The 26,443-nt window shown below is 51.5% G+C and overlaps 1 protein-coding gene across 11 annotated transcripts in view; it reads right to left on the reverse strand.

Moving 5' to 3' along the window:
• The window catches only part of DAB2IP (DAB2 interacting protein), a 249,502-nt gene that overhangs the window by 48,932 nt on the left and 174,127 nt on the right, over window positions 1–26,443 (reverse strand). For 4 of the 11 annotated variants that reach the window (XM_080402870.1, XM_080402875.1, XM_080402871.1 and 1 more), the window contains exon 1: window positions 6,504–7,990. The exons of the other annotated variants lie outside the window; for them this stretch is intronic. In XM_080402870.1, coding sequence (XP_080258996.1) covers window positions 6,504–6,877 — 374 coding nt within the window. In that variant the 5' untranslated portion in view covers window positions 6,878–7,990. Of the gene's footprint in view, window positions 1–6,503; window positions 7,991–26,443 lie in introns of those variants that run through there. 11 annotated transcript variants of the gene reach the window in all.

The following is a 26,443-nucleotide window of genomic DNA, read 5'->3' on the forward strand; positions in this document are numbered from 1 at the left end:
CTCTACAAAGAATACAACGCCTTCTCCAAAGGCATGGAAAGACAGAAATAAGGGGAGTTTGAGATATTCTCATCGTGGTCTTTTATAAGTGAAACAATGACCCCAGTATACTCTCAGATTGCTGCTTCTGCCATGTGTTGAGTTTTGTCATTCTCTACAACAAAACTGACCAAAACACAAGAGAAACTGCAGTAGTGCGTGCAGAATTCATAGCTCCCAGTGAATCACACGCCAAGCCGCAGCCAGAAACCAGCCAAAGGAGATTCTAAGACAGCTGCAGCAGATAGACAGGTGCTTCCCCAGGTCTGCCATTAAGATTCCTGCCATGGATGAACCCCCAGGTGACAACAGACCAGCCCGCAGCTGGGTTCTCCAGCTGAGCATGCTAAATGGACTGCTCTGAAAGCTGCAGGCCACCCCTCCTGCTCGCAGCACCGCAGGGTAACCAGCCTGGGGACAGACTGCCCAGGGGGTTGGTGGCAGCGGTCCCCAGGCACCCCTGCACCTACTGAGGCTGGCAGCCAGGACCAGCTGTGGCGGCACCTGTGCAGGGGTCTCCAGAAAACCAGGCTGTGACACCACAGTCCTTTCTCAGGGGACAACCACCAGCCCCCAGATGTTAAAAGCCCCGGGTGAGGACAGCCCTGTGCCGGATCAGAAGTGGTGGCTTTGAAGCAAAAGGCTCTCCATCCCATTAGCGATTCTCTAAAACTGCCCACTCACCCCGTATCTCTTATGGTGAATAAATTGATCTTTAGGAACTGAGCACAGTCATTTCCCAGTACTTTGTGGCAATTTTACACTATTTTCACAGAAAAGGGTCCATACCCTTTTGCTCTGAATGATACTGTAAATTAACTGTAATACAGGCAGACAGATCAAGTTCCCTTTGGATGCTGAGTGCAGAACTAATATCCAGCAGCTCAAGACCTGACAACACAGGCTGCTCACCGAGCCCCGGTAAGTCCAGAATCAAGGCATTTATGGTAGATCTTATTTCCATATTTTACAGATGAAAATAGAAAAGGTAAGTAACTGAGCTGAGACTCACACTCTCGTGTGGACAAATACAAATATTGATGATCTGAACCCCTAGCTCAGGAACTACATACTGTAATGCACACATGTGCATCGCCGAGCTGGACTGCACCAAGCCGGCCTAAGAATTTTTGTTAAAATTAAAACAAGTCTATTTTTCATTTAAAATTACTGCAGCTGCAAGGCCACGGGTGGGAGTACAGATGTGCAATACTAAGAATTACCAAGGGGGAGTTTCTCAGGACATATTATGTTCTCACCAGATTCAGCAAATGCTTATTTATATCCCTCCATACTCTGCCGTATGCCTCTGGGAATCCTAAAATTAACGGGACTTTTCTTAGGGAGGAGGCTATTTGTCAGGTTTGTCAGGTTCTTGCTGCGGCAGGACCTGCTCCCACGATGCTTTTTACTCCTGAACGGCCGCTCGGATCCAACCCAGGTCAGTAACAGCAATATTTTTCACCAGCTGCTGCACCGTACAGAGGGAGCGCTGCCTGTCTCCAACCAGCCCTAAAAGGCCCAGCATCTCTGTGTATCAATAGCTAAGTGCGGAGATGTCATTAATTAGAGACTCTCGTTTGGAATCTCACCAGAAGGGATGAGAGATCTGTCTGCCGGAGGAGCCCCGGCAGAGCAGGATGAGCACCATGCAGAGCCTACTCCTAGGGCAACTGGCCCCATCCTCTGCCCAGCACCCCCGAACTGGCCCTGACGGCACTGAACCCGTGGCAGTCTGGCACGGCCCAGGGGTGCCCGCAGAGCCCCAGAGGCAAGGAAGGGCTATCCACAACCAGTCTTCGAAGGGCACATGGCCCTTGCGTTGTAACAGCCTGTTCCAGAGCAGAGATCATTTCTCATGTCCTCTGGTAAGTAATGTGACATTTGCAGCAGGAGCCTACTTACTGGAAGATGTTTGCAAGTCCCTGTCACAGCACCCACCGAATTCCCTTTGCATTATCAGTAAGAAAATGGTCCTTCCAAGGCCATAAGCTGCTTCCCTGGCTCACAGGGTGAGGGTGCTCTGCTTACTGGAAAGGCTGCTCAGCGTTCCCGGTTTGGGCAGGGAGAACACAAGCGCCCCACCTGCATGTCACAGCGAAGCCCTCGGTGCCAGAGCATCTCCATCTGCACTGCCATATGGACAGGGAGGGCTTCGTCCAAAGACAATTTACTGGGTGAAGCCTGGCAAGTGCTAAAAAAAACCCCAACAAATCCACTTGCTGATAAAGAAGTGCAGAAATATTAAGATGGCTGGACCCAGCCTGCAAGGTGGCATCGGGCACTGGTGCGGCTGTGCTGGCGTGTGCCCCAGCTGCTGGGGGGCTCGTCTGGGTTCCTTCCAGCTCTGCCCGAGGTTCACCATCCGCAGCCAGGGTCTCTTCCCAGGGAGGCAGGCATGTTTCCACCAGGAGACAACCTGATGTCCCCAAAACAGTGTAACGAAGACGGATACTCTGCAGCTCTGCCTGCTTGCACCCAGCATGGGCAGAGCGCAGCATCTGTGGCAAGAGAGACACCAGAGTCCTTGTAAACTATTGCTCTTCCTCAGCCATCCAACATCCTAACGGGCAAAGTCACCTGGAACATCGTTTGCTTACTGTGTACATACACTTCCAAGATGACAGGTACTTTGTTCAAATTCATCTCTCCACCATCACTTTTCAAAATGCTGCCTGTGGGGCCATCCAACCTCTTGCTGTAATAACTCGCTGTGTATTCCAGGTCCCATCCTGGCTTACATAAACTGATCAAATTCAGTTCCTACACCTTTGTCTTAGTATGATGGGAACGGCCAGCTGCCCAGAGACATCTCACAGCAGGAAACCCTCTTTCCAAACAGCACATTCAGTTCTTTTTGCCATGGGCCTTATTTTAATCCCTTTCTACTTGCCTGAAGTTCAGCTGAAATGAAGGGGGGGGGTTGGTGGGAATCTCATAAAAGACCACATTAGTTCTAAAGAGAAATAACATTACTGCTACTGGCACTGACCTGGAGAGTCCTACAGAGAGACAGCCAGTCTCTGGTTATTAAAGGAAGAGGTTTACTGCCCAAGAGCAACAAGAGAGGACTGTTGTTCTAAATAATGAAAGTCATAAAACATTACCATGCGAAGGGATGCAATCCCCCCCTGCCTGCTTCCTCCACAGCCAGCCAGAATTAGGGATGCCGGGTACTACCAGCCTGTGACAGCACACCTCATCTAACCAGCACCTCGTGGACTGCAGCAAAGACTTTGTGGACACAGAGGAACAAGCGTGGGGAGCAATCCACTCTGTCCTCACCAAACTTCAGGGCTGGATGCTGAGCAATGGAGGCAGCAACCGTACCATGCACGCAGCAGCTCCACAGAATGACCGGAGGGACTGCCTGGGAGTCCAGGCTCGATGTTCTTTCAGGAACAAAGATACTCTGCCGAGGCTACAAGGAGGGAAAAAATGTAGGGCCTGTCTACACAGAATTATTCTGGAATAGGTCTTGTGTGTTTAAACTCACACGCTTTTATTCCAGAATTGCTTTTTTGTGAAGACAAGCCCTCAAAGGGGCAACCCCGTCGTTTCTCATTTCAGAACCTCACCTGTCTGAAACCACCCAGCTGCTGCTGCTTCTGTGGTTTTATGCTAAAAGTTTTCCTGATGTTTCTGAGAGACAGAAACAAACAGGGAACCTGGCTGGGTAGCTGCAGAGTGATGGAGCAGATGCAAAATGCAACACTGGGGAAACAATTAACAATGGGGAAAAAATTAAAGAGCCTTTCTTAAATCTCCTACTGTTCCACTCTGAGGGCACAAGCAGACTGGGGAATGTTGAAAGAAGTCCAGGCACTAAGCCGAAGCTGTCCCATTAATACCAGCTGCTGAGTCGGCCTTTGCAACGAACGCCTCCCCACTGTCAGAGGGATCTGATCTCCTAAATTACAGGTTTGACTCTGCGACAAGGCTCCTGGTCAGGAAACATTCCCTGCATACAGCTTTTCAAGGGTTGACAGTTCTTTTCTCTGACCAGCTGGGAAAAGGGTCTTTAGGGCAATCCCTACCCTCTCAGCAGCACATGTCCGCTGCAGGGGGTCCTGCACACACAAACACAGCGGAACAGACCGTGAGATCTACATGCAGCATAGACAGAATTTAAATCTGTCTCCAGCCTGGGGATTAGGTTTTGTTATGACTGAGAACAAAGTGGACAACTCCACCAAAATGATTTGCAACATCAGATGGGAGAAGGATTTTAGCAGTCACAGATGGGAGTAAATCACACGCCATCCTCTGCCAGCTTCACCAGGGGCCGGGCAGCTCTGCTGCACACAGCCAGTCCCACCGGAGCCTCGGAGCCGCGCTGCTGCTGGTTACAAACTGGGACTGCGCTCCCTGCAGGGCCCAAACTGGTGCGATGGCTGCATTTCTTCCCGCAGTAGATGCAAACCAGGCTCTCCTATGCAGCAGCTCTCCCTCAAGCCCTCTCCTTGCTCATCAGCAGTGCCTGCCTGGCCCCCCTGCCTGCTGCTGACTTCCCGCTAACCTCCTGACCACCGCTGGGAGTTCTCATCCATTCCTCCCCAATGCCTCATCCTGCTTCAACTTAACAAATAAATAAGAAAGCGATGTTATGGGAATAACCAAGAACAACAGCACAAAGGAACTTGCATGCTTCCAGAAAACGACAGAATGTTTTTCTTCCTGTAGGACAGGACACATGGGTGAGGTCTCAGCCTGCAGCATATCCTTCTCCCGTGTTCTGCTAGCCTGAACTTTCTCCTGCCGTTTTCCGAACACCAGCCCCGGCAATGCTGGTGGGCAGAAGTGGAGGTGGATGCTCTTCGGGCAACAGGGCGCTGGGAAACACCAGCTAGCGCACTCACGCCGCCTCATGTTACCCTCACTAATGCAACACCTTTGCTGAGCAACACAAAGGACATATAATTAAACTTATTAATGTCCGCCCTTGTTTTTAGACTGTTCTCAGTTTTAACTGGCAGCAGAATTAATTACATTCAAAAGGACTCTGTCAGCTCATACCAGATTCCAAATGTTGTTTTTGCCAGAGCAAACCTGAAGGATGGTTTTAACCCGTGACATGCACCTGAGCACAGGTATTTGTTTAACAACGCGCCACTGCAAAGTTTGTCAGTGACAACCTGAAAGTCCAGAACAGTACAACCAGCAAGGACGCCGACTGCATCTGTAATGCACAGGATGGGAGAAACTGCAAAAGCAAGCAACATGCATCAAGAGCAAGAAGCAAAAGATGATCAGAAATGTACTTGAGTCTCAATAACCAAAGATACTGTTAAGAAGCAAAGGGACTTCTCCCTCTTTCCCAGCAGCAATACAGCACCACCATCTCGCTTTTAACAGAAATCAACACTTACATAAAAAAAAAAATTACCTTTTGGTATCACAATGGCCTAAACAAGCATAAACCGTGCCTTATCTGCGGGCACCTGACACTCATGGCAGCCGCGCATCCACCGCTCCAACCTGGCGCCCAAACCGCTGCGCAGCCCTGAGGACCAGCCCTTCCCACAGCACCAGCCTCCAGAGCCGGCAGGGACCACCAAACCCCCAAAACCAGCCGGGGAACCTCTAAGGAGGCAGGGGCAAAGCCAGGAGGTACGGCTGCTGGGAGCACTGCCCCAGAGACCCCCAGACTCCACCACCCCAGGCAGGGACTCCGGGTCACGGGGCGCTCCCAGATCTGAGACCAACAAGTTTCCATGGTAGGAGAAGGCTGCGGATAAAGGTTTTCATTTTTATCACTGAAATGTTGCTTAACCTAAGTCTGGAGGCACAATCTGGACAAGACGGGCAATGCCAGGCGAGATCTCTCCTCCTGGATTAAGCACAAGGGAACCGAAGCCGACAGCCCCATCTCCGGAGCCCGGCCAGGGCAGCTGCCTCAGGCAGCTACGGTTTTTTTAGAAATAATTATTTATGAACGATTATTTAATAAATAATGACGAAAACAAATTCCTAACGCACAGAATCACGGACGGAGCGCTCCTAAAAGCAGCCGTGGCCGGGGGCGAGCGGCGGGCTGGGCTCACCCCGCGGCCGCCAGCAGCCGCAGCGGCTCCGCTCCCGGCCCCGCTCCGCGTTTGCCCCGGCCCCGCTCCGCTCCCGGCCCCGCTGCGGGGCTGCCCCGGCCCGCCGCCCGCCGCCGCTGTGACAACCAGCCGCGCCCGAGGCAGGGCCGCTTCCCCGCCGGGCAACGTGCGGGTCCGGCCCCGGATGGCGCCCGCAGCCCCCGCCGAGCTCCGGGGCCCCGAGTTTGCTCTGAACGCGCAGGAACCACGGCCGTGCCCGGGGCTAGGCGGCGGAGAGCGCCGGCCCCCGCACGCGTGTACACGGGCACCCGGGCACGCAGGGAGGCATGTACACGGGCACGCATGTACGCGGGCACGCATGTACACGGGCCCGCACGTACCCGGGCACCCAAACACGCACGCACCCAGGCAGACACTCACCCGCAGGGCCCGGCTCCCGCCGCGCCGCCGCCGCGCCGCCCCGCTCCGGCTCGGCCATGCCGCGCTGCCGCCGCCCGCGGGCGGGCCCCCCCCAGCGCCACCGCCCCCCGGCCCCACCGCCCCGGGCCGGCCCCGCCGCCGCCCCGCCCCGCTCGGGCCGCCGCGCCGCGGCCGGGGCCGCCGGATTGGCTGCGCTGTAGCTGGGCAGAGCGCCCCGGGCCGCCGCCCCCGCCCGCCGCCGCCGCACGCAGCCGGGGCTCGGCTCCGGGCGGGGACGGCTCTGCCCTGCGCGCCGCCGGGACCTGCCTCGTCCCCGCGGCCGCCCTGCCGCTGCCCCTGCGGCCAAGCCCGCCCGTCCCGTTCGCCGCTTTCATTTTGTTGTGATAAAACCCGGGGGGAGAAAACCCCGTTCTGCAGGAGCCTTTATTTTGGCGAGCCCCGCACTAGGGCACCGCGCCCCCCGCCGGGGCTGGCGGAACCGGCGAGGGCAGGAGGCAGGCGGTACCGCCGGCGGGCCGCCCGCTCGGCATGTCTCCCGCCCTGCTCCGGCGAGCCGAGCCACTGACCTTCGCCACCGCGCGGGCCGCCGCGGGGGGCAGCGCCGGCAGCAGCAGCCGGCGTGAGCCATGGTGCGCAGCCCGGCTCCGCACCGCGCACCGCAGCCCGGCTCCGCACCGCGCACCGCAGCCCAGCGGCGCGGGCAGCCGACGGGGCTCGGGCGGACGCCGCGCTCCGGGCCCGGCCACCCGCACTCCCGGCGCGGCCCGGGGCGCTGCAGGCTCCGCCGGAGCCGGGCAGCGGGGGCGGCGGGGAAGGGCCCGCAGCACGGTCCAGCCGCCCTGCCGGCACCGTCCTCACCCAGCCCCGCCAGGCCGCGGCTGTCACCCTGGCGTGTTCAAATGCCTCCGTTACTCGTCAGAAACAGCAGGGCTGGCCAGTAAATGACAAACCACGCACAGCACCGTCCCCTGCCTGTTACTGACGGCTGCTGCCTTCCCACTTCCCAAGGGCCACCGTCCGTGTCCGCACCAAAGCACATCTCCGGTCCTGCAGGGCTGCTCAGGATCGGCGGAGAAAGCAGGCACGGGGGCTACAACCGCCCGTCGGCACGGGAGGGGAAAACGGGAAGGCAGGCAAATATCCCTGACTGGAAAGGGTACTGGGGGCTTCCCCGCGCCAGAAGGGAAGGAAGCTGGGCTCAGAGCGGGACACTGCCCGAGGCAGGAGTCTCGCCTCCTCCAGAGACCTGCAAACCAGGTTCCCAGCTGAACCGTCCCTTCAGCCAGCACCACCGTGCGTGGTGCTGAGACGAGTCAAAATTCTTAAGTTCTCTGCCCAGTTTGACACTAACTCCTGCACATCCCACTTCTGTGCCTCCTCAGCCAGAGAGGTGGGCATGATACTCTCTCACCTCCAAAGGATCCAGAAAATGTGAAGGACTGGCAGCATTATGGCTGGGTGCAAATAACAAGGAGCACTGTGTGTCACCAGGGTAAACTAGTCCCCACCGCACCCTGGGGACAACGGCATCAGCTCACCAGCCACGCTGGCAGCAGGACACCCCAGTCTCCACATTTCCCACCTCACCTCCTTAGCGGAGCACATGCAGACCCTTTCCCCTTGCAGTCTGCAAGCAGGGCTCTGGGTTTAGCACGTTTTGCCTCATTTTTGCCTCCCCCTGTTTCCCCCGCCAGCGGTTTGAAGTTTTCTCACCCTTTGCTGGCAGATGCCATGCAGAGAGACAAGCTTGCTGTCCTTGATCTGCTTTTCAGGGCTTCTATAAAGTAGGGCACCAGCACCAACCCAGCATCAGGTTTTTGATACATTGCTGGAGTAGCCAAAAATAATAACAGGCAGCTTCAGTCAATCTTTTTGTTCTCAAATCTGCAGCAGCAGCACAGGGGTCCTTTGTGTGGCAGAGCAAAAATATGGTGCACGCCAGACTGAAATCCTGGTCAGCAATCCACTGCCACTGCTGCCCGAGAGCTGGGCCCACCAGCAGCTCCTAAGCAGCACGCCCAGGTCCTCGACAGGGAACCCTGGCCTTGCAGGGTCCCCTTTCCCACAGCCATCAGTGCTTTGCTCTCTATTTCCTTTAGCACCTTATCTCCCTCGCTGCGGTGCAATGCTAAGGTCAAGTTATAGTTTTACCAGCCCTTTTATCTTTCTGGCAAGACAGGAAAATGCAGAACTTGAACTTTGGAACAAGCCCTCACACTCGCAGTGGGTGGAGAGCGGAGCAGACTGAAGGCAGCAGAAGAGGAGAGAATCCACGTTCTCTCTGCAGCCCAGCGCTGGAATATTTTCTGTTGCACGTTCAGACACATTATTAGGACAATCTGGAAGGAAGTACGGAACCCAACAAGCATGTGCTTTTGGCCTGCGCTCCAGCAGGAAGCCAGATACGCTGGAGCTCTGGCAGCTCCAGCTGACGTAAGGACCCAGCACAGCTCCACTGTGGCTACCAGGCGACAAGGAAGAAGACCAGTAACACCCAGCAAAAGAGCTCTCTTTGCTGGGAACTGCCCAGCTGAATTTTCCCTGTCCCAGACCTGAAATTCCAGACGGTCGGTCTGTGCAGGACTGGCACGCAAGCCAGGCATCAGGAGATGAAGTAACATATGAACCTGGAGCCCCAGGTGCTCTGTGGTACCATCCTGCTGCACGTTCATTCTGCACGCTATGGCCTCCACAAACGACAAATGTGCTTCCGGAGGGTCTCGTGCTGCCATGCCCCTGCCCCGGTGGGCTGCTCTGGAGATCATGCTGGACTCGGGGTGGTGTCTAAAACACGCAGACTTCTTGGGGCTGCAGGTCTGTAATGCAGAGGTCACTCACTCCCTCGCCCTCCCCACAGCCTCCTGGCTGAATACCCCTGTGTGCTCAGGAGGTGCAGAAGCTACTGCAGACCAGGGCCTGGGGGGCTGCTCCTTCCCCCTCCCCAGGGAGGTCCGGGCAGTGAAGAAACCACACTCTGTGACTCTGTTTAAATACTGCTGCAGTGAGCACTACTACCACCAAAAAGAAGCCTGTACATCAGCCTCAGCTCATTTTATTCCAAGCCAGGGTTTATCCCGGCTTCCTCAAAGCAAGCTTGCACCTCACTCCTCATCTGCACAAGGTGGTGTTTCCCTGAAGACTCTTGTTCTCCCCGCAGGCGGATCTGTTCGGAGGGTGATACGCAGGTGTACAACATGGTTAGAGCTATTACTGTCATTGCCAACGCCGGCATCCTCCCCGGGGCACGGTATGTGACCCTACCCCTTCTTCACGTCTGCACCTCCTCTTAGGGCACCCAGCACCCGCCCCCCCGCTGACTGCTTAAGAAATGGCACTTGCGAAAGGAGAGCCACCGCGCTTCATCAGAGGTCAGGTCGAACGGTACCTTCAGTGGGTTATTAGAGTAAGTTTTCCATTCACAGTTAGGCTCAGTGATTATTATTTGTGTTATTTGTAGTCCTCTCTTCCTGGGTCACTGTCTCTCCTTTGGCCCCAGCCAGGCCAGGCTTACTCTGCTTCCTCGGCGGGACAGGGAGGATGGTCAGACACGGCTTCGCCTCCAGCCCTCTGGGCAGTGACTTTCCAAACTCCTGCTGCGTTTGCCTTTCCGAGCTGGTACACCCAGGTATCTCTCACTCTGTATTGACTGTGAAGCCAGCACCTTATGACCACACTATCACTGGGAAAAAGGTAATTCCCTGATAATCTTGAAGAGTTAGCAGTGGAAGGGACTGCGATTATCCAGGTTTATTCCAAATTTACAGTTAAAATCAAATACCTGTTGACGTTGTAAAACCCACTTATTTTACTTAGAAAGTTCAAACAACCCCGTATTTCAGCGTAATTAACATTAAAAGACCTGTAATTGCGCAACTGGCTGGCTGTTACCGGGTTGCTGCTTGAGCACTGGGGTGGGCACGGTCATTATTGTGGGGCTCTCTGGAAAAAATTCTTCAGTGCATGTACCACAACCTATGGCACCGTCAAACAACGTACAGATTTCACCGCAGACACCCTTAACTTGACTGTCAGAACCCCCAGTGTTCCTTCCTCAGACCGCATATTCACACAGCAGCCTCTGAGCGCCCGAGAACTACAGAACTCAACAGCCTGTAACCTTGGCTGTGTTTATTTTGTCCTTCAGTCCCATTTCAGCCAAAAGGCAATCTGAAGCTGAAGGGCTCAAAATTTACCCAGGTCTTGTGGACTACAGGAACAATGGCCAGATTAAATGAAAAGATTATTTAAAGAGTGCTTCACCCACTTCATTAAAACGTGCCCAACGTTCACAAAAGCTGAGCTGCAGCAATGTAGCAGAATTGACATCTAGCACTTCTGAAAAATCAGGCACCGTATCAAATAGTATTTACACTGAAAGAATATTTAACCTCTGACTAATGCTGCCTTTTACGCCATATTTCATAGTGGCTAGACAGTGGATCTGGACCAGCCAATTTCTCTTTCTGCCTGTAATTAGCTTCACTTTTCTGCTCTTCTGAACAAGCCTTAGACTTTCCTCTAGGAATGTAATCCCAATCAACAGGAATCCTGTTTTTACTGAGATGCCACTCATCTTTTCTGGAGGTTTTATTCAAAATATAACACTGTTATTAGCAGCAGATTTTTATAAACCTTTTTGTGAGGTCCCATTCCTGCAAACATTCAATATCATTTTGTGCTATTAGTCTCGCTTCAGAGACACTACTTAACATTCAACAACAATTGGAGCCAAGAAGCATTTGCAGGAGTCAAGTTTTGAATTTCAAATCTAAACTACACAGGGTTACTGATGGCGTATGACTTTGAGCCTGACAAACACAAATACATGTTTTAGCACCTAAACTACTTTTTTTTTTCATTTGTCCTTCTGTCTAATAGTATTGGCATATATAAGAGCTTCAGTTTAATAGGTAATAGCTGACTTCAGAGACTGAATAATATTCTTAAACAAAATGATGTTCTTAAAAAAAAATCCAATCAATGAAGTTTATAATCAGAATAAAGTTAGGAAAATGTTATTTTGCTGCTGCTGAACTCTTCCTTAACAAAAAAGAAGAAGAAGAAGAAGAAGAAGAAGAAGAAGAAGAAGAAGAAGAAGAAGAAGAGAAGCTCAAAGCATTTTAAAGTTTGTACTGATTGTGTGTATTTTATCCAGCGATGGCACCAGGATATAAAGCTAATTTCTTCCAATTGCTATCTGCCTTCTAGCCAGATAGATTTTAGTGTCTTTTAGGGATATAAAGTACATCCTTCTCATGGGAACCTTCTTTTCAGATGGAATGAGAGATTCACACTGATGAAGTTGGTGATTTTTCCATGGCTTTCAGAGCTGTAACTGTAGGCAACCCATCCCTGGGAGCACACACACCAGCCCTTGCTCTCCTCTGCCTCTGGCATGTTACAGGAGACGGAAGCCCTTGGAAGACGGAGTATTTTTGCACTCTTGTACACAGCATCTGAGCGTATGCTGGCAAGGGAGAGGGAAATCAGAAAGCACTAAGGAATGCTGAAGGCAGACCCATGCCTGGGGGGTGCACACTGCCAGCCCATTAGTGCTGTCCCTGGGCTTGTCTTGCAGGCACAGATGCTGGAGGTACCTTACAAGCCCCCCTCTCCTGACAGCCTGGGGCTTTCCCTTCTGGGGTGCTCTCCACAGGCAGCTACCAACAGAAATCAGTAATACTGACACAGGAACCACAGCACCTCCACAAACAGCCTCATCCATACTAAAAGCATGCCCAAATCCCCAAGTCGTAAGACATGTCTGTCTGCAGAATCCGTGCAGCCATGCCTGACAGAACGGGACCTCAGGAAAAGCCATCGGCACTGGAAAGCTCGCAAATACTGACTGCAGTCCCCCACAGAATAGAATCACAGGATCATAGAATCATTTAGGTTGGAAAAGACCTCTAAGATCATCAAGCTCAGCCGTCAACCCCGCACTGCCAAGCCCACCGCCCTAAGCGCCGCATCTGCACGTTTTTTAAACACCTCCAGGGCTGGTGACTCCACCACCTCCCTGGGCAGCCTGTTCCAGTGCTTGACAGCTCTTTCAGTGAAGAAATTGTTCCTAATATTCAACCTAAACCTCCCCTGGCACAACCTGAGGCCGTTTCCTCTTGTCCTGTCGCTTGTTACTTGGGAGCAGAGACCGACCCCCCTCGCCTGCAGCCCCTCTCAGGCAGCTGGAGGGAGTGAGAAGGTCCCCCCTGAGCCTCCTGGTCTCCAGGCTGAACCCCCAGTGCCCTCAGCCACTCCCCATCAGATTTGTTCTCCAGCCCCTTCCCCAGCTCTGTTGCCCGTCTCTGGACAGGCTCCAGCACCTCCGTGTCTGTCTTGTAGTGGGGGGCCCAAAACGGGACAGGTAGGAAAAGCAAAGATATTTCTAAAGATCACCTCACCGGTTTTCGCTGGTCTGTCCATCTCTCCTTTCTGACTCACGCTGACAGCCCATTTCCAGGAATGACCTGTTTCTCCCCGAGCCACACGCAGTGCAGCTCTGCACTGAGCCCGGGTCAGCCCCAGTGACCCCGCTGGGACCCCCGACCCTCTCTCACCAGGCTGGCTCTTTACCATTCCAGCCTCCCTGACCAGGAATTCAACTGCACTACTGGGGTGCACCACATCCGTACTCCAGCTCTTTTTCTAAAGTGCAAGTATCATTACTGCATACTCCATGCAATGCCAGGGGGCAGCTACTTCCAGAGCTGATGTAAAAATTGTTATTAATACTTACAAACTGTGAAAAACTCTTAAAAAGTCCAAATCCTGGCACTGCCCTAAATTAAATTACAGCCACAGCCTGCCAGGGGTACGTGGATAAGCACGGAGCCAAGCTTGCATGCAGTCCTTATCCACAACCCACACCTGCTGCTCCCTTCTGAACGTTCAACTAATGAACACAGCGTACAGCCCAGAGGATTTAAGATATGGAAAAGGTCAGAGTGAAGACTCAGGAGTGAAGAACAGATTGAAGGGGGTTCATAAATGACAGCCCCATTTTAAACCTAAAATTAATTTTTTCAATAAATTAGGGCAAGTGAGCTTTCCTCCAACTCAGACAATGCAGCTCTCCCTGGATAGAGACTGGTGGTGGGAGGAGAGGGCACGTGCACTCAGGAATCAATGCTAATACCCTAAGAAATTAATCTCTGAAAATTACTTCAATGGAATATAAATGATTTCATATAAATCTCTGAATAGCAAGAGCTGATAAAATCTCACAGTGATACCAAGAGTAAGTACAGACTGGAAAAAAAAAAGCTTCCGTCTTTTTTACACAGGGTTGGTGTGGTCACTGCCTTTTTGTGCCTCGGTTTCCCAGCTGTGGGCACAGGCTGTTGCATTGGTACATCTGTGAAAGCTGCTGAGAGCTAGTTACGGTTACACAGGGCTGAGGATAGGATGTGGCTTCCCGAAGATGAAAACACAGGCTATTCTACTTTAAATAAGCGTCACAGTTTGTGATTTCAAAATGTAGTCAGGATAGCACTCTCCAGGGAAGGGAGGGACAGGCTCTTATCAAAGCCAGGGGCAGTGTATTGTGCTCTGAACCCGTTCATGAATGCCAATGTGTTTGTACAGGGTGTTCCTTTTGGTACCTGCAGGACAAAGCTGGCCATGGTGGCAACAAAGCTTTGCAAATCTACAACAGACCTCAAAAGTACAAAGCCTCTCACCCTGGCTGAATAATGTATTAATTAAAAGAAGACAACAAGTAGCACTTCAGCTTTGCTGCTGACCATTCACTCAGGGAGCCGCGGACCTACAGCCCCCCCTTCGCTCTGCCTGAGCCGTGCCAGTGGGTGCCCCCCATGGCAACATGCCAGAGATCCTGGGGAGGGGGACAGGGCAGGCTGCCAGCCTGGGGGACACGGGGCTGGAGCTGGGGCTGTAAGTGCAGTACAGTCCCAGGCTGCGTTCCGTGACACACTGGCTCCAACTGACCCGCCAGTCTAGAGAGCAACCAGGGCTGCAAGGACCTCACACCCACCGGCCCTTCCGGGGGTGAAAGCTCAACTCCTCTAAATTTGGCCTCAGACCCATTTAGAGTTGTCTGTGATAGTGGAAGATAACAGCCCCCTAATGCTGTTACCAACATACGAGCTTCAAACAGAGGTCAACCGGTATTTGTTTTCCTAACAATTGATTACTCATTTCTCTCAGAGAGATGAAATCAGACCCAGTAAATCATTCTGACCAGGAACACTTTATACCATCTTCTGGACAGGACACAGAGATTCCTGAACAAGCTCTGTGAGCAGCCCGGTCTGGTGCACGAGTATCTCCATCCTCACCTTCGACACAAGGGAACCGGAGGGGAACTTGACCAAAACCTTCCTGTTGCAGGAAGGGAATGAAGGCAGGAACAGGGGCAGGGCTGAGCCCTGATGCAGAAACACTTTCCTTTTGTAACCAAGTTATTTTTAATCAATCTAGTTAGAGAGATGCAAAGCACTGACACAGATGCACTGGAACTGGTTTGATCCTTGCCTAAACAGGATTAACTTGCCTCAGTTTTTAGCCAAATTAAACCCCAGCTCATCTTCATTGCAAAAATGTCTGTATTTTACACCGATAGTTGTGTTGTGCAGAATTTTTATAGAGAGAGAATCTGGAAGGGTTTTCCTTTGCAGTAGGTCTTTGGGGTAACCACACAGCTCCCCACAACCTGGCTTGGCCTCATTTACCTCCTCTGAGGTAGAAGCGTCCCTCTCTCATCTGCAATTTTACTTTATTCTTAAAGTGTAAACCTACATTGTAGGCCATTAGCCTGTACCGATCACAAGATGAGTTAACACTATTTAGACACACTACACCAAGAGCCCGAGTTGATGTAAATAGATTACAGTTGCATGGACACATATTTTTCTGCAGATCAAGCCTGGGTTCCGCTCCTAACACACGGTCCTGACTCTTGCCTTTTCCACTCACTGTCACTGGCTTTGCTTTGTGGTTCCCCAACTCTGAAGGGTCAAATCTGCATAGCAGAAAACAAAAATTCTTATTTCACTTTCTTCTGAGAAAATTCAAAACGTTTGGATCTGGAAAGGCAGGATTCAGATTTACCTTGTCATTTAATATCTCAAAAACTGATTTCCAAAAATATTTTTTCTTTCTCTGCTGGAATACAAGACTGTCCCTCACGAGGGAAGAGCAGCACCCCCCTCTGTCCCGCTGCCCATCCTCTGAACTCCCACTATCCCAGTGCCACTAAACCACTTTTTCTTATCCTGACAGATGCTAAGCTTAGGTCAAATCCCTGGGAATACAGTGTATGTTCTCATTAACAAAATTGCAATCTGCCCCTGAGCTGATGAGGCTGCCCTGGATTTACACCATCACAGCTAAAACTGGACTCTGTTTTGGAGGGGCACATGGCTGATGGCTGGCAAAGGGTACTGTGCCTTCTCTGATGGGAAATAAGATGAGGCAAAGCAAAGGGGCAGAGTATGACGGGCACAGGGTCCCCACCCCAGCCAGGGTGACATCTCTGGCATGCTGGGGAAGTTTAACCAGCTCAGGGTGGCGACGGTGCTGGACTCCCATCAGCTGGCTGTTAGTGGAGTGATTTACTCTAGTAACACAACTGTAAATCGGTAAATCAGAACCTGCTCCACCTGGGGAGACAGCTGACAGATTTGTAGGTTTAACTGACTATAAAGATCAGCCTACATCACTGAACACGGCCGTGCTGGCCCGGGAGCTGAGCTGCCCATGGCAGAGGCTGCCACCAGCGCTGCAGCATCGGCACTGGCACGGAGCGGCCGGCAGCTCCCCTCGCCCGGCACTGACCATGCCCCACCGTCAGACACAGCACCCACCCAATAGATCCCAGAAAGCTTCTCCAAAGCTGACAATAAGGACTGAACGGTGCTAGGGCAGGGTTAAGCCAGAGCAGCCCAAAGGCTGAACTCTGGGGTCCAGCTCTGCAAATTCCTTCCCAACACGCACTGCCTTCACTCTGCCCTGTTCCCAGGTCTCTGCCACCCCCTGCCCTCATTCCCCACACCTCCCCTCCTGCCCAAGACTCGGTCAGATGGAAGCACAGGTAGAGGGCTTAAAAGAAAAGCTGCTAGAAACCCAGCACTGCTCACAAGGAGGTGGGACCTGGAGCATCCCCAGCGTGGGGAAGGGCAGAGGCAGGCAGGCTCCCACCGGGTACTGGAGCCTGTCCTTAGCTCCCAGATGCCGCAGCCAGCACCAGAGCAAGGGAGCCATGGAGAACAGCGGGTGGTGCACCCGGGTGGGCACCGAGCGGGCAGTGCCTGGGCACCCCCAGGCCAGCACCAGCGGGCAAGCGTGACTCACCTCCCTCCGGCAGCAGGAGCCAGCTGGCCGGCTGTGCTGCCTCTGCTCCCTGCCAGCCTCGCCAGCCAGAGGCTGGATGTCTTTATATGCCATTTCAGTGGATCAAAACTGAAAGCAGCAAGTTAGTTCCCAAACGAGCAACAGCCCTGTAAACACCGCGAAGCAAAGTCCAGCCCAGCCCAACCAGACCCAACTGCTTTCCACTCGCCATCACAAACAGGAGCTGCAAGGCACTGCAGATACCAGCCCTGCACAAGCGGCATTAAAACCTAAAATGGCTTCATAAAACAACTGGAGCTGTTTAAAAAGTACTGGCTGTGTGGCCCTAGACTGCCCCGTTTCTCCTTTGCAGGGCAGGACCGAGCTGTAGCCACCTCCGACAGCCCTGTCACAGGGCTGGCGGCACCACAGGATTCATCCAGGGGGCACGCAGGCACAGCCAAATGCTGGTGATTCAGCTGAAGCTCCCAAACCAGTTCAGGTGAAACAGGAGCTCTTTTCAGCCAGAGCTATGCCACCTGCCCACCCAGGAGCTCAGTCACTGCCCCCCAGGTGGGCACCCCCTCCCCAGGCTGCTGGCCAGGGTGGCAGGGGCCACATGGGGCTGCAAGGGGGAACGGCCTTGGGGGCCCTCCTACAGCATCACTTCTCCAGTGCTCCCCAAACGCAGCAGCTGGGCATCTCAGTCCATACTGGCTCCAAACTGTGAGGCAAAAAACTCCATTTCCCATGACCAGCCCCCTCCCGAGTATTACTGCTCACTGCCTGGCTTGTATTTGTGGCTCCCTGACTTCATCTTCCAGACCAGTTCAATTGCTGCCAGCCTCTGAAACCCAGACACACACACACACACACACACACACACACAGAGACATACACGGACACGCACACGCTCTCTTGCTCGCTGGAGGGGATCACGTGGAGCGTGATTCACTCCAGGCCCTGGCTGGAAGGCTGTGCGCATGCCTGCAGTGCCAGGGCTGTCTTTCCATTAGGAAATCATCAGCTTGTCAACAGGAATTACACGAACGGACCCTGGCTGTTGATGAGTAACTGAGCACATTCTGTGACTAAGTCACTCCATAACCTCCAGTCATACCTCATTTACAGATGCACGGACAACAATTCACATTGCTGGGCTCATTCGGCATCAAGGGGGTGGGACAGGGCCAGTACTGATACAACACAGACTTCTGAGAAATCAAAACAATTGCCAAGTGAGAAAAATGTTCCACGACTTCACTTCTTCTTTGGACACTTGAGAAAAGCACAACTGATGAGGATGTGGTTGGCTGATTACGGGGGGCAATGCAAAGGGAACACAAGGCAATCTTCCCCTGGCGCAGAGGGAAGGGTTGAATGCTCTGCGCTCTCCAACCCACACGCTTCTGCAAAACCAGCTGCACCTGCAGCTGTGTGCAGCATCTAGACAACTTCGGAAAAGCTGCCAAGCACCTTCTCTCTGAGGTGCCCCAAACGCACACATCCGTGTTTACAAATGATGGGATAACTGACATTTTTTGTTTAAGGTTTGTTGGAATTTTTTTTTTGTTTGGTTTTGGTTTTTTATAAAGAGATTAGAGTTGGTGGAAAGTGTTACCCCAGTCCCTGGGCAATAGATGGTTTCAGGCTGGGCTGGCAGCAGCAGCACATGCTTCCCACGGGGGTTCGCTGGCAGCAGGCTTCAGTCCTGCTCAGACAGGTTCACCTCCGCAAGACAGAGCCAAGGCCTGACCCGGCGCTTGTGTCTGCCCACCCCAACCTGGCTGATCCCAAGGGATGCCGCTGCCAGGGCAAACACCGATTTTTGGGTCCCACAGCAGAGGGTTACATTCAAGCCCTCCCAGGTGAAGAAGGATGCAGCCTTTTGAGCTGGCAGTCCCTTGGACAAAGCACATTTTCCCAAGCAGATACGCTCCTGCCGATGTTGAATTAATGACAGTCTTTAGCAAAGCTGCTTGGAAAGATGAATCATCTCACTCCCCTTCTGTTTTTATTTTAATAACAACCAATGTAATTGTCTTGAAAAAAGGAAAACAGAACTGGAAGGAAGCTTGGGGACGAAACCCAAATGCTTGCTCCAATGGCTGCCTGTGACATAACGTCAGACAGTGCCTAACCCCAAGCGCCTGCCTGCTCAGACAGAGAGCTCCAAGGATGCAGCAAAGGGCACCTAAGTCTGAATGCTGTTGTTTGGAAGAAGGCAAAAAACCCCACCTGCATTAGGCTGATGTGCAATTACTGAGTACGGTCTTGGTCTACCTTTGACACATGGCTTCTCTTATATTATCCCTTATACACTTTATTACCGCATATGCTTTAAGAAACAAAAAAGCTTTTAAATGCCTTTGCCTGTAGACATGTGAAAGCAACTTCTTCGTAAATCCAATGAGATCCCAAGTGGAGCCAGAAAGCCACTTGAGTTGTGCACCATAAAGACTTCCATGATGTAAATTAGTAAGTCCCTCTGAGGGTTGGGAAGTGTGCCACATGCAGCATTTCTGAGTCCGTAACTCTTTTATCTGAGTTGTTTTTTTCCTTTATCCTTGTCTTACTCCATGACAGTTTTGAGATCTTTGGCATCGTAACTGCAGCCTGGCTTGTCAAGCTAAACCAGCAGAGACTTCATGTGTACGTGAGAAATGAGAGTAGGGACAAAAATAGTTATTAACTCTGCTTTTAGAATACTAAACAAGCAAAATGGCTGCGTTCCAGTAAAGGAACCATTTCTGATCCACATCTGTTTAACACTGTCCAGTGTGGCTGGCTGCAGTAGAGTTACTCCTCAGGGCTGGATGGGAGGGCTTTTCTCCTCCGCAGAAGTTCTCATACCCCAACAATGCTGTATTTGGGCCATGACCACATCAGCAGGTAGCATGGGGCAACAGGAGCCAACGTTAAATAGGAAAAGTTGGCGCTGAGGACTGTCCCCTGTCCGCGCCCCAGCGAGGGGAGGTGGCTGGACCAGTGCCACGCTGCTCCTGGAGCACATCAGTGGGTTCAGCTCCTGCTGAAAGCACTCCAGGCGCCGAGACTGCTCCCTGGTGCAGACTCAAGCACAGTTAAGTGGGGACAGCTGGGAGAGTCGCCTTCCAAGCACATGCCTAATCCACCCCGAGACACTGATGTGGACCCTCTCAGTGACCTCCGCCTTCCAAGCACAAGTGGGAGCAACATCCATCCCTTGGCATCCCCGTGCGGAGACTCTCATGCTTCCAAACACTGATGCTGCCTTGCTCTAAATCAGATCCAGACAAACTGTTTCTTGGAGACCATCGCAGCTTGCTGTGAACACTGAAACAAGTTTGGAAACACTGGGAACACTGGACTCCATTAAAAAGAGGCGATCCATGCCAAGGCTGGGAAAACAAGAATGTGACCTAGCGGGACCGTCTTGGCTTGCAAATGGCTCATGGACAAAGCTTGCTCTTTCTCCCTCGCTTTTCACTATTGCCAAGCACTGCCTCGTTCCCTTTACTCTGGCAAGTGTCTTAGGTAAAATGTACAAGAATTTATCCCCATGCCAGTGAATTTTCGAGGAGAAAATGGAAAACGGTGCTGGAAGACAGGCCAAAGTTCAGCAAGGTGCCCAAGCAAAACCCTGCACACATGCACAGCAGAGGATGGACCAAACCAGCACCAAACTGCTACTGGGCAGCAGAACACCTGGGCCCAGGGCTGCAGGATGCTGTAATACTTGTGCCACACTTTGAAGAAATTTTAATTTTAAATAGGAATAATAGGCATGGCCCAGATACTCACCCACTGCACGGTATTTTCTTCACACTTTGAAATAAACCTACTGAAACCAGAGATGTTCAACGACCATTGTAAGAACGCTGAAAACTCCAGCTAATTTGGCAATTACTATAAAATACTTTCAGGCAGTTTTTAAAGGCATTAGTAAGATAAAATGAAGAAAATAAATACTGCTTTTAAAAGGTATGTTAAACATTCACCTTATCATCCAGTCACTTTATTTTAATGAGGTTTGGTTTACTTCTGGTATTTGCTTTGTCACACAGTGTAAGTCTCTGAGTATTTCTGTGTAAGATAAATGGTTTTGCTTGAGCAGGTGGGGGTGAGGGGGCTGCGGGGGGACGCTGGTGGACACCAGCCAGGGGCACACTGGTAAACGCAGTTGCCACTTACGCCCTGTATCACTGTGGGCAAGCAAAGCCTCTGCTTTCGTCACACAAAGGCTCTGAGTGCTGCAGATCAGACACGTTAGAGAGAGCCACATGCCGATCCCACAAGTAGGAACACAGCTACAAGATTTTTATTTATAGTGATATTAAATATGCAACAATCATTCCCCAATATCACTGTAATAAACATCACTGCTCCATCTGATGTGAAATCAGCAAGCATGCTTCTCACATTCACAGAGAGAGACAAAATGCTAAATTATTTATGCTTTGAATATGAACAAATATAGAGAAATACGTTAATTCGGTACAATGCGTCAGAGCAAATTCAGGGCAGATTATTGTACATCCTTCAATCAAAACATACTCTCTCATTACTCTAAACAATTGTTTCTCCTCCAAAAAGTGGGTTAAAGAATTCTAATTAAGGGATCAGCAGAATCATTTCTGACAAGTTTTTTTTAGATCTGACTACACATGTAAAACCTCCACCCCTCTAAATCCTTTGAGTGTTTATTGGGATACAGCACCAGTGCTGCGCAGAGCACACCAACCGCAGCAATCAAATTAGGAAAGTAGTGGTTGAATGACTTTCCAGGACATGAGCAGATTCAATTGGTTGGTAAGAGCAAAAATATTCCCAACCATGTTCTACAAAACTCCTTCTAAAAACAATTCTATCGTGGTCACCAAATACCAAAGCAGCAGAGGACAAGAAGAATTTGAGCCATTCTGGCTCATATTTGCACTTCTCCTTATCACCAGTCGTACCGTAACAGACTTTTCAAAGCCAGTGGCTGTCCATCTCAGCAGAGTGCTCTGTACTACTGCCATGGGCATCGCCCTACACGTGTCAGTCACAAGTCACGGAGCTGTCACACAGCCATAAAACACCGTGTCCGCACCACACCTGTCTCCTGTGCACAGGCACGAGCTGCGGGACAGGAAGAGGCTGTTGGCGCAGGCAGTGTCACCACGCTGTCAGGGGAGGACCGGCATTTCCGAGCGCTGTCACTCAGCCGGTGACCCGGGCGGTGGCACACAAGGGGAGCACCGGCCCTGGCTTCTGGCACAGGTCTCCAGCCCCAGGGGGTTTCGGCGGTGCCAGGGAGCCCTGCCAGCGCAGGGTGCCACGCTCTCCCACCAGACATTCCTGTTTCGAACCACACTGCCTCCTGGTCTAAGCACACCATTGCAAGGACAACCAAAAATTTTAAATCCAGCGTTTCCATTGTACCTGCACAGGTTTCTTTATGCTTTATTCAACATTTCCCTGCCCATACAGAAGGTGGTAAATACCAGAACGTTAATGAACTTGTATTACGATAATTATAGCTATTAACCAAGGAGGGATGTGAAGTTGCAGGGCTGTTGTGCAAGCCTGCACACTGGAGAGCCACGGAACCAGCCACGGTCTCATCCTCACTCCCAGCCCCTGCTGTCCAAAGCAGAGGAAAAGTTCACTGAACTTGGGGTCCTGTACGGCAGTGCTGTGCCTCAGCCCTGCCACTGAAGGATTTAAAACATCCCAGAAAGCTCAGCCATTAAATGAATGAATGAAAGATACCCCAGAGCTCCACAGAAACCTTCCTCATTTCCATATAAATACAGAATCACTATTACACCTTCCACACTGCCCCCAGACCTAGGCCAGCATTAGCCAAGTGTTTGCCATGCCCCGCTGCCATTTCAAGCTTGGCAGGAACGAAAATCCACAGGGAAAGAGGTGCAATTGCAAGAGGTATGACAAGAATTCAGGGACAGGAATGCCTTCAGAGACTGATTTTTCAGCAGCCAGATCAAGCCTTCTACTATCCATGTGTGTGTGCATGTGATAGGGAAGGGGATGAGAGGAGAAAGAAGGGATGAGAGCTGTCCTTCAATTTCTCAACAGTTTCTTAACTTAAATCCTTCATTCTGAGCATAAGCATCAAATCAGGCTCAAGGAAGGAAAAACTTAATTAATCAGAGGTAGCTAAGTTCAAAGTGCGCCTGGGGTCAGTTTTATTACTGTCCTTCACTTTGGAGGTACAGGGTTTATGGATAATCCCTGTCTGCTGCAGAATGACAACTATGTGGTGCCCAGTATTTTCCGGCAGTAACTAAATCTGGAGGTCTCCTTTCTTTGCACTCATCTTTTTAAAGCTTAATATTGTCACTGAAATATAACTGAGGGTCATATATAGCACAAGGGTTTAAAATACCATGCACAGACCGGTGAGCCCATGTGCAAGCTCCACACCGTACCCCGCAGACTCCTCTAACTAAGGCTTTTGCACGTGTGGTTTATGCCGATCCAGTGAAATGCAGAATCACTGGTGATAAGCAAGGGCTGCACGGTACCCCACTGACGCGACATGCCAAGGAAGCCCACTGTCATCCGCTTATTGAAGATCTCCACATCCATAAATCTACTGTTCAATCCAGGGAACCGAATCACTGTAACAAAAGCTTTATTATCTATGCGGGCAGAATCACTCAAAAATTTAACCAATACCAACAGCCATCAATTATCTGATTAAATACCAGCAATAATACCACTGAAAGCAGAAACAGGTTTTTGCAGACTACCTGGCTTGGCAGACACACCCCGCAAAGCTGACCAGATGCTCTGCACCAGCCTGCAGACCCCCACACTCCGATACCTTCCACCTGAGCTGACAGTGATACCGAGCACCAGGCACTTCTCTGCCACACAGACGAAGCAGCCACAGCTTCTGAGTTTGGAGAGAGATGCACAGGGGCTTTCTGTGCCCAGCAGCATGTTCCCTGCTCAAGGATGGACTCGGGGAAGGAGGGCTCTCCCACCACACACGCCACAGAGGAACTTGCTTCTGCCCCACAAACCCAGCTGCCACACTGGTGTTTGCCCTTGTTCCCAGCCAGCCACCAGTGGGACAGGGTAGCTACTTCTTCAGCCCTGGAGGTGTTTGGCTATGGATCACCCACGCAGATGTGCAGGGTGCTTTGACTGGGCTGAATGCTGGGGGCAGCTGCCAAGCTGGGACAGTGCCCACCTCTGCCCCATGGGGTTCACATGAGTCTCAATTTGGAGGGGGTGGAGGGATATGCCACCTCCCGGGCCATATTCCGCTTGATGCTGGAGCACTGTGACACCCAGCTTGTTCAGTCTACCAGAAAAAGACTAAGGGCCATGAGGACTACACGTACTTCAGAGTAAGTACATGAGAAAGAGAAGAGCTATTCAAGCACAGGGCAGCACTGGTGAGACAAGTGGATAAAAACTGGCTGTGAATAGATCCAGACTTGAAAATCAGAAGAGGGCTTTTAGCCACGAGAGAAGTGAAATTTGACATTAGCCTTCCAGAAGGAGGGAGAGTGGGGGAGAAAACCTCAGTGATGTTAAGACAGAGAAGATAAGTTTATGAACAATGTTCTAAAGCATGGTTGTCAGTAACAGAACGGGTCTGGATCTGCCGAATGAAGAAGTCCCTTCTGGTCATATGCAAAATGGCCCGGCTGGTCTAATGATTTCCTAGGAGAAGTCTCCTTGGCATGCACAGAGATGTATAGACAGTTCTTGGATACCCTTCCTGAAGGCTTGGTGAAGAAGGACAAGTTGAGACAGAGGCATCCCGCAAAATCGCTGCTCCCAGCTGTTGCGGCAGCCCTTGCATGAGGCGTCCAAATTAGCGCGCTCTGGGAGGCTGCAGCCATGTAGCCTGAGGCTTGATCCGCTCCCACCAGTCCCACAGAGTTGGAGAGGAGCATCGATACTGGACAGAAAGAGCCCCACTCCCGGCAGCCCCACAGCTGTCCGCTGACCCCGCTCAGCACCCAACTGCACAGTGCAGGATGGCGGCATGGCAGGAGCCGGCTGGTCCCCGGCTGGGAACAGGCAAGTGCCGGGGGCTCCCCACAGCACCCTGCACTGGGACCCCCGCCACAGCCCCGCCACCAGCATCCTTCCGGGAAACATTTGTTGGACCTGGGATGGTGAGTTCTACCCCATGCCTAAATAGTAAAGCCAGCATTTAGTTCCTTCATCTCCACACAAAGTATCTCATTTCAATTTAATTTCACAGTTGTAATGGATTTTTCAAAAATATTCAAGAACATATTTACTTTCCAACATCTTATTTCCTTTCACATTTGAAAAAACTTTCTATCTAATCCCCCAAGTCATCCTACAGTCTGAATAATTTCAGGTTTTTAATCAATAGCTGTCAGACTTGTCAAATTACTTTAGGGACCACAAAGCAATTTTTAAACATTCATAAACCCTCGTAGAACAGTTAAGTGCACTGAATTTTAAAAGAAAGAGGAACTGAATAACACTGATCAAATAGGATTATATTCTGGCAAATTATAAATTAGTTTTTTATGAATCATCTCACAGCTACTTACCTAGTGTCAGGCTTCCACTGCTGTAGGAAGAAGTGACTGTTCACCTCCAGAGAAACAAGCCTTTTCTCTTTTGCTCCTGAGCCCCCTAAGCAGGAGCAGGGTGTAACACTTTTTTTTTTTTTTTAAATAAAATCGTTTTTAAAAGCAACGTTATCTAGCTAGCTACCTCAGGGTTCTCTCCATCATCCTGCTGCCTATGGCCAAGCTGCTGCTCCAAAGCTGTACAAATGCATCTTGACTCCTGGCATCATTCCCAACCCCGTCTTTGCTTCCCAGTGTGCTTCTGGCATGTGAATCTGTCTGACACATCAGTCTAGAAATGAGGGTCGCCAAAAGTTCTCAAATCATTGGACATCTGTACCCAAACCACAGCTTGAACCCTTTATGGGGATGATTTTCCACGTTGCACTAAGTCAAACTATTAGATGAATGTGGGAGCCTGTGCTGCTGGTGCCTGTTCTGTGCTTGTTCTAGGAATAAAAAGAAATCGAGAACATCTGAAGTCAAACGTGTTTATCCAGAAATGACTTTATACACAGCAGTCCCACTTCATCGTCACAGTGTCTTTCTTCAATTTGAGGGATGTGGCCTGCTCGAGGGGGAGGGGGTTAAAGGGAGCTTCATAGCTACACCAGGAATGTTGGAAGTCTTCCAGGAAAAAGTACAGCTCAGATCAAAGACGGGCTGAAGGATGATCAGAAGAAAGGAACTGGCCACATGCAGACTAACCAGTCCGAACCCTCTGCCCTCCTCCCTCCCGCTGAACTTACTCTTCCACTGTCTCAGCACCGCCCTCAGCATACCTGTGCTTCTCCTGTTCCCCTGTGAGGTTGCCTCCCCCTGCGGCAGCCCCCCCCCCGCACCGCACCGTTAGCAGAGCTGGGTGGGCACCAGCACAGAGCCTGCACGGAGCCTCAGGGGCCATGATGCCACACTGGAGAAGGAGCTGAACCCCGTCTGTGGCACTGGATGCACCATGACACTGGGGAAATCCCTGTTCCTTGGCTATTGAAGGCAGGACGGGGCAGGACAGTGCGTTTTCCCAAGGAAGAGCAGCTGACGGGAGGAATTACTGCTCAGGTAGGGGCGCGGGAGCCAGGCAGGGCTGGCAAA

Source organism: Falco punctatus, assembly GCF_963210335.1.
Source record: "Falco punctatus genome assembly, chromosome: 9".
NCBI classification, from domain to species: Eukaryota; Metazoa; Chordata; class Aves; order Falconiformes; family Falconidae; genus Falco; species Falco punctatus.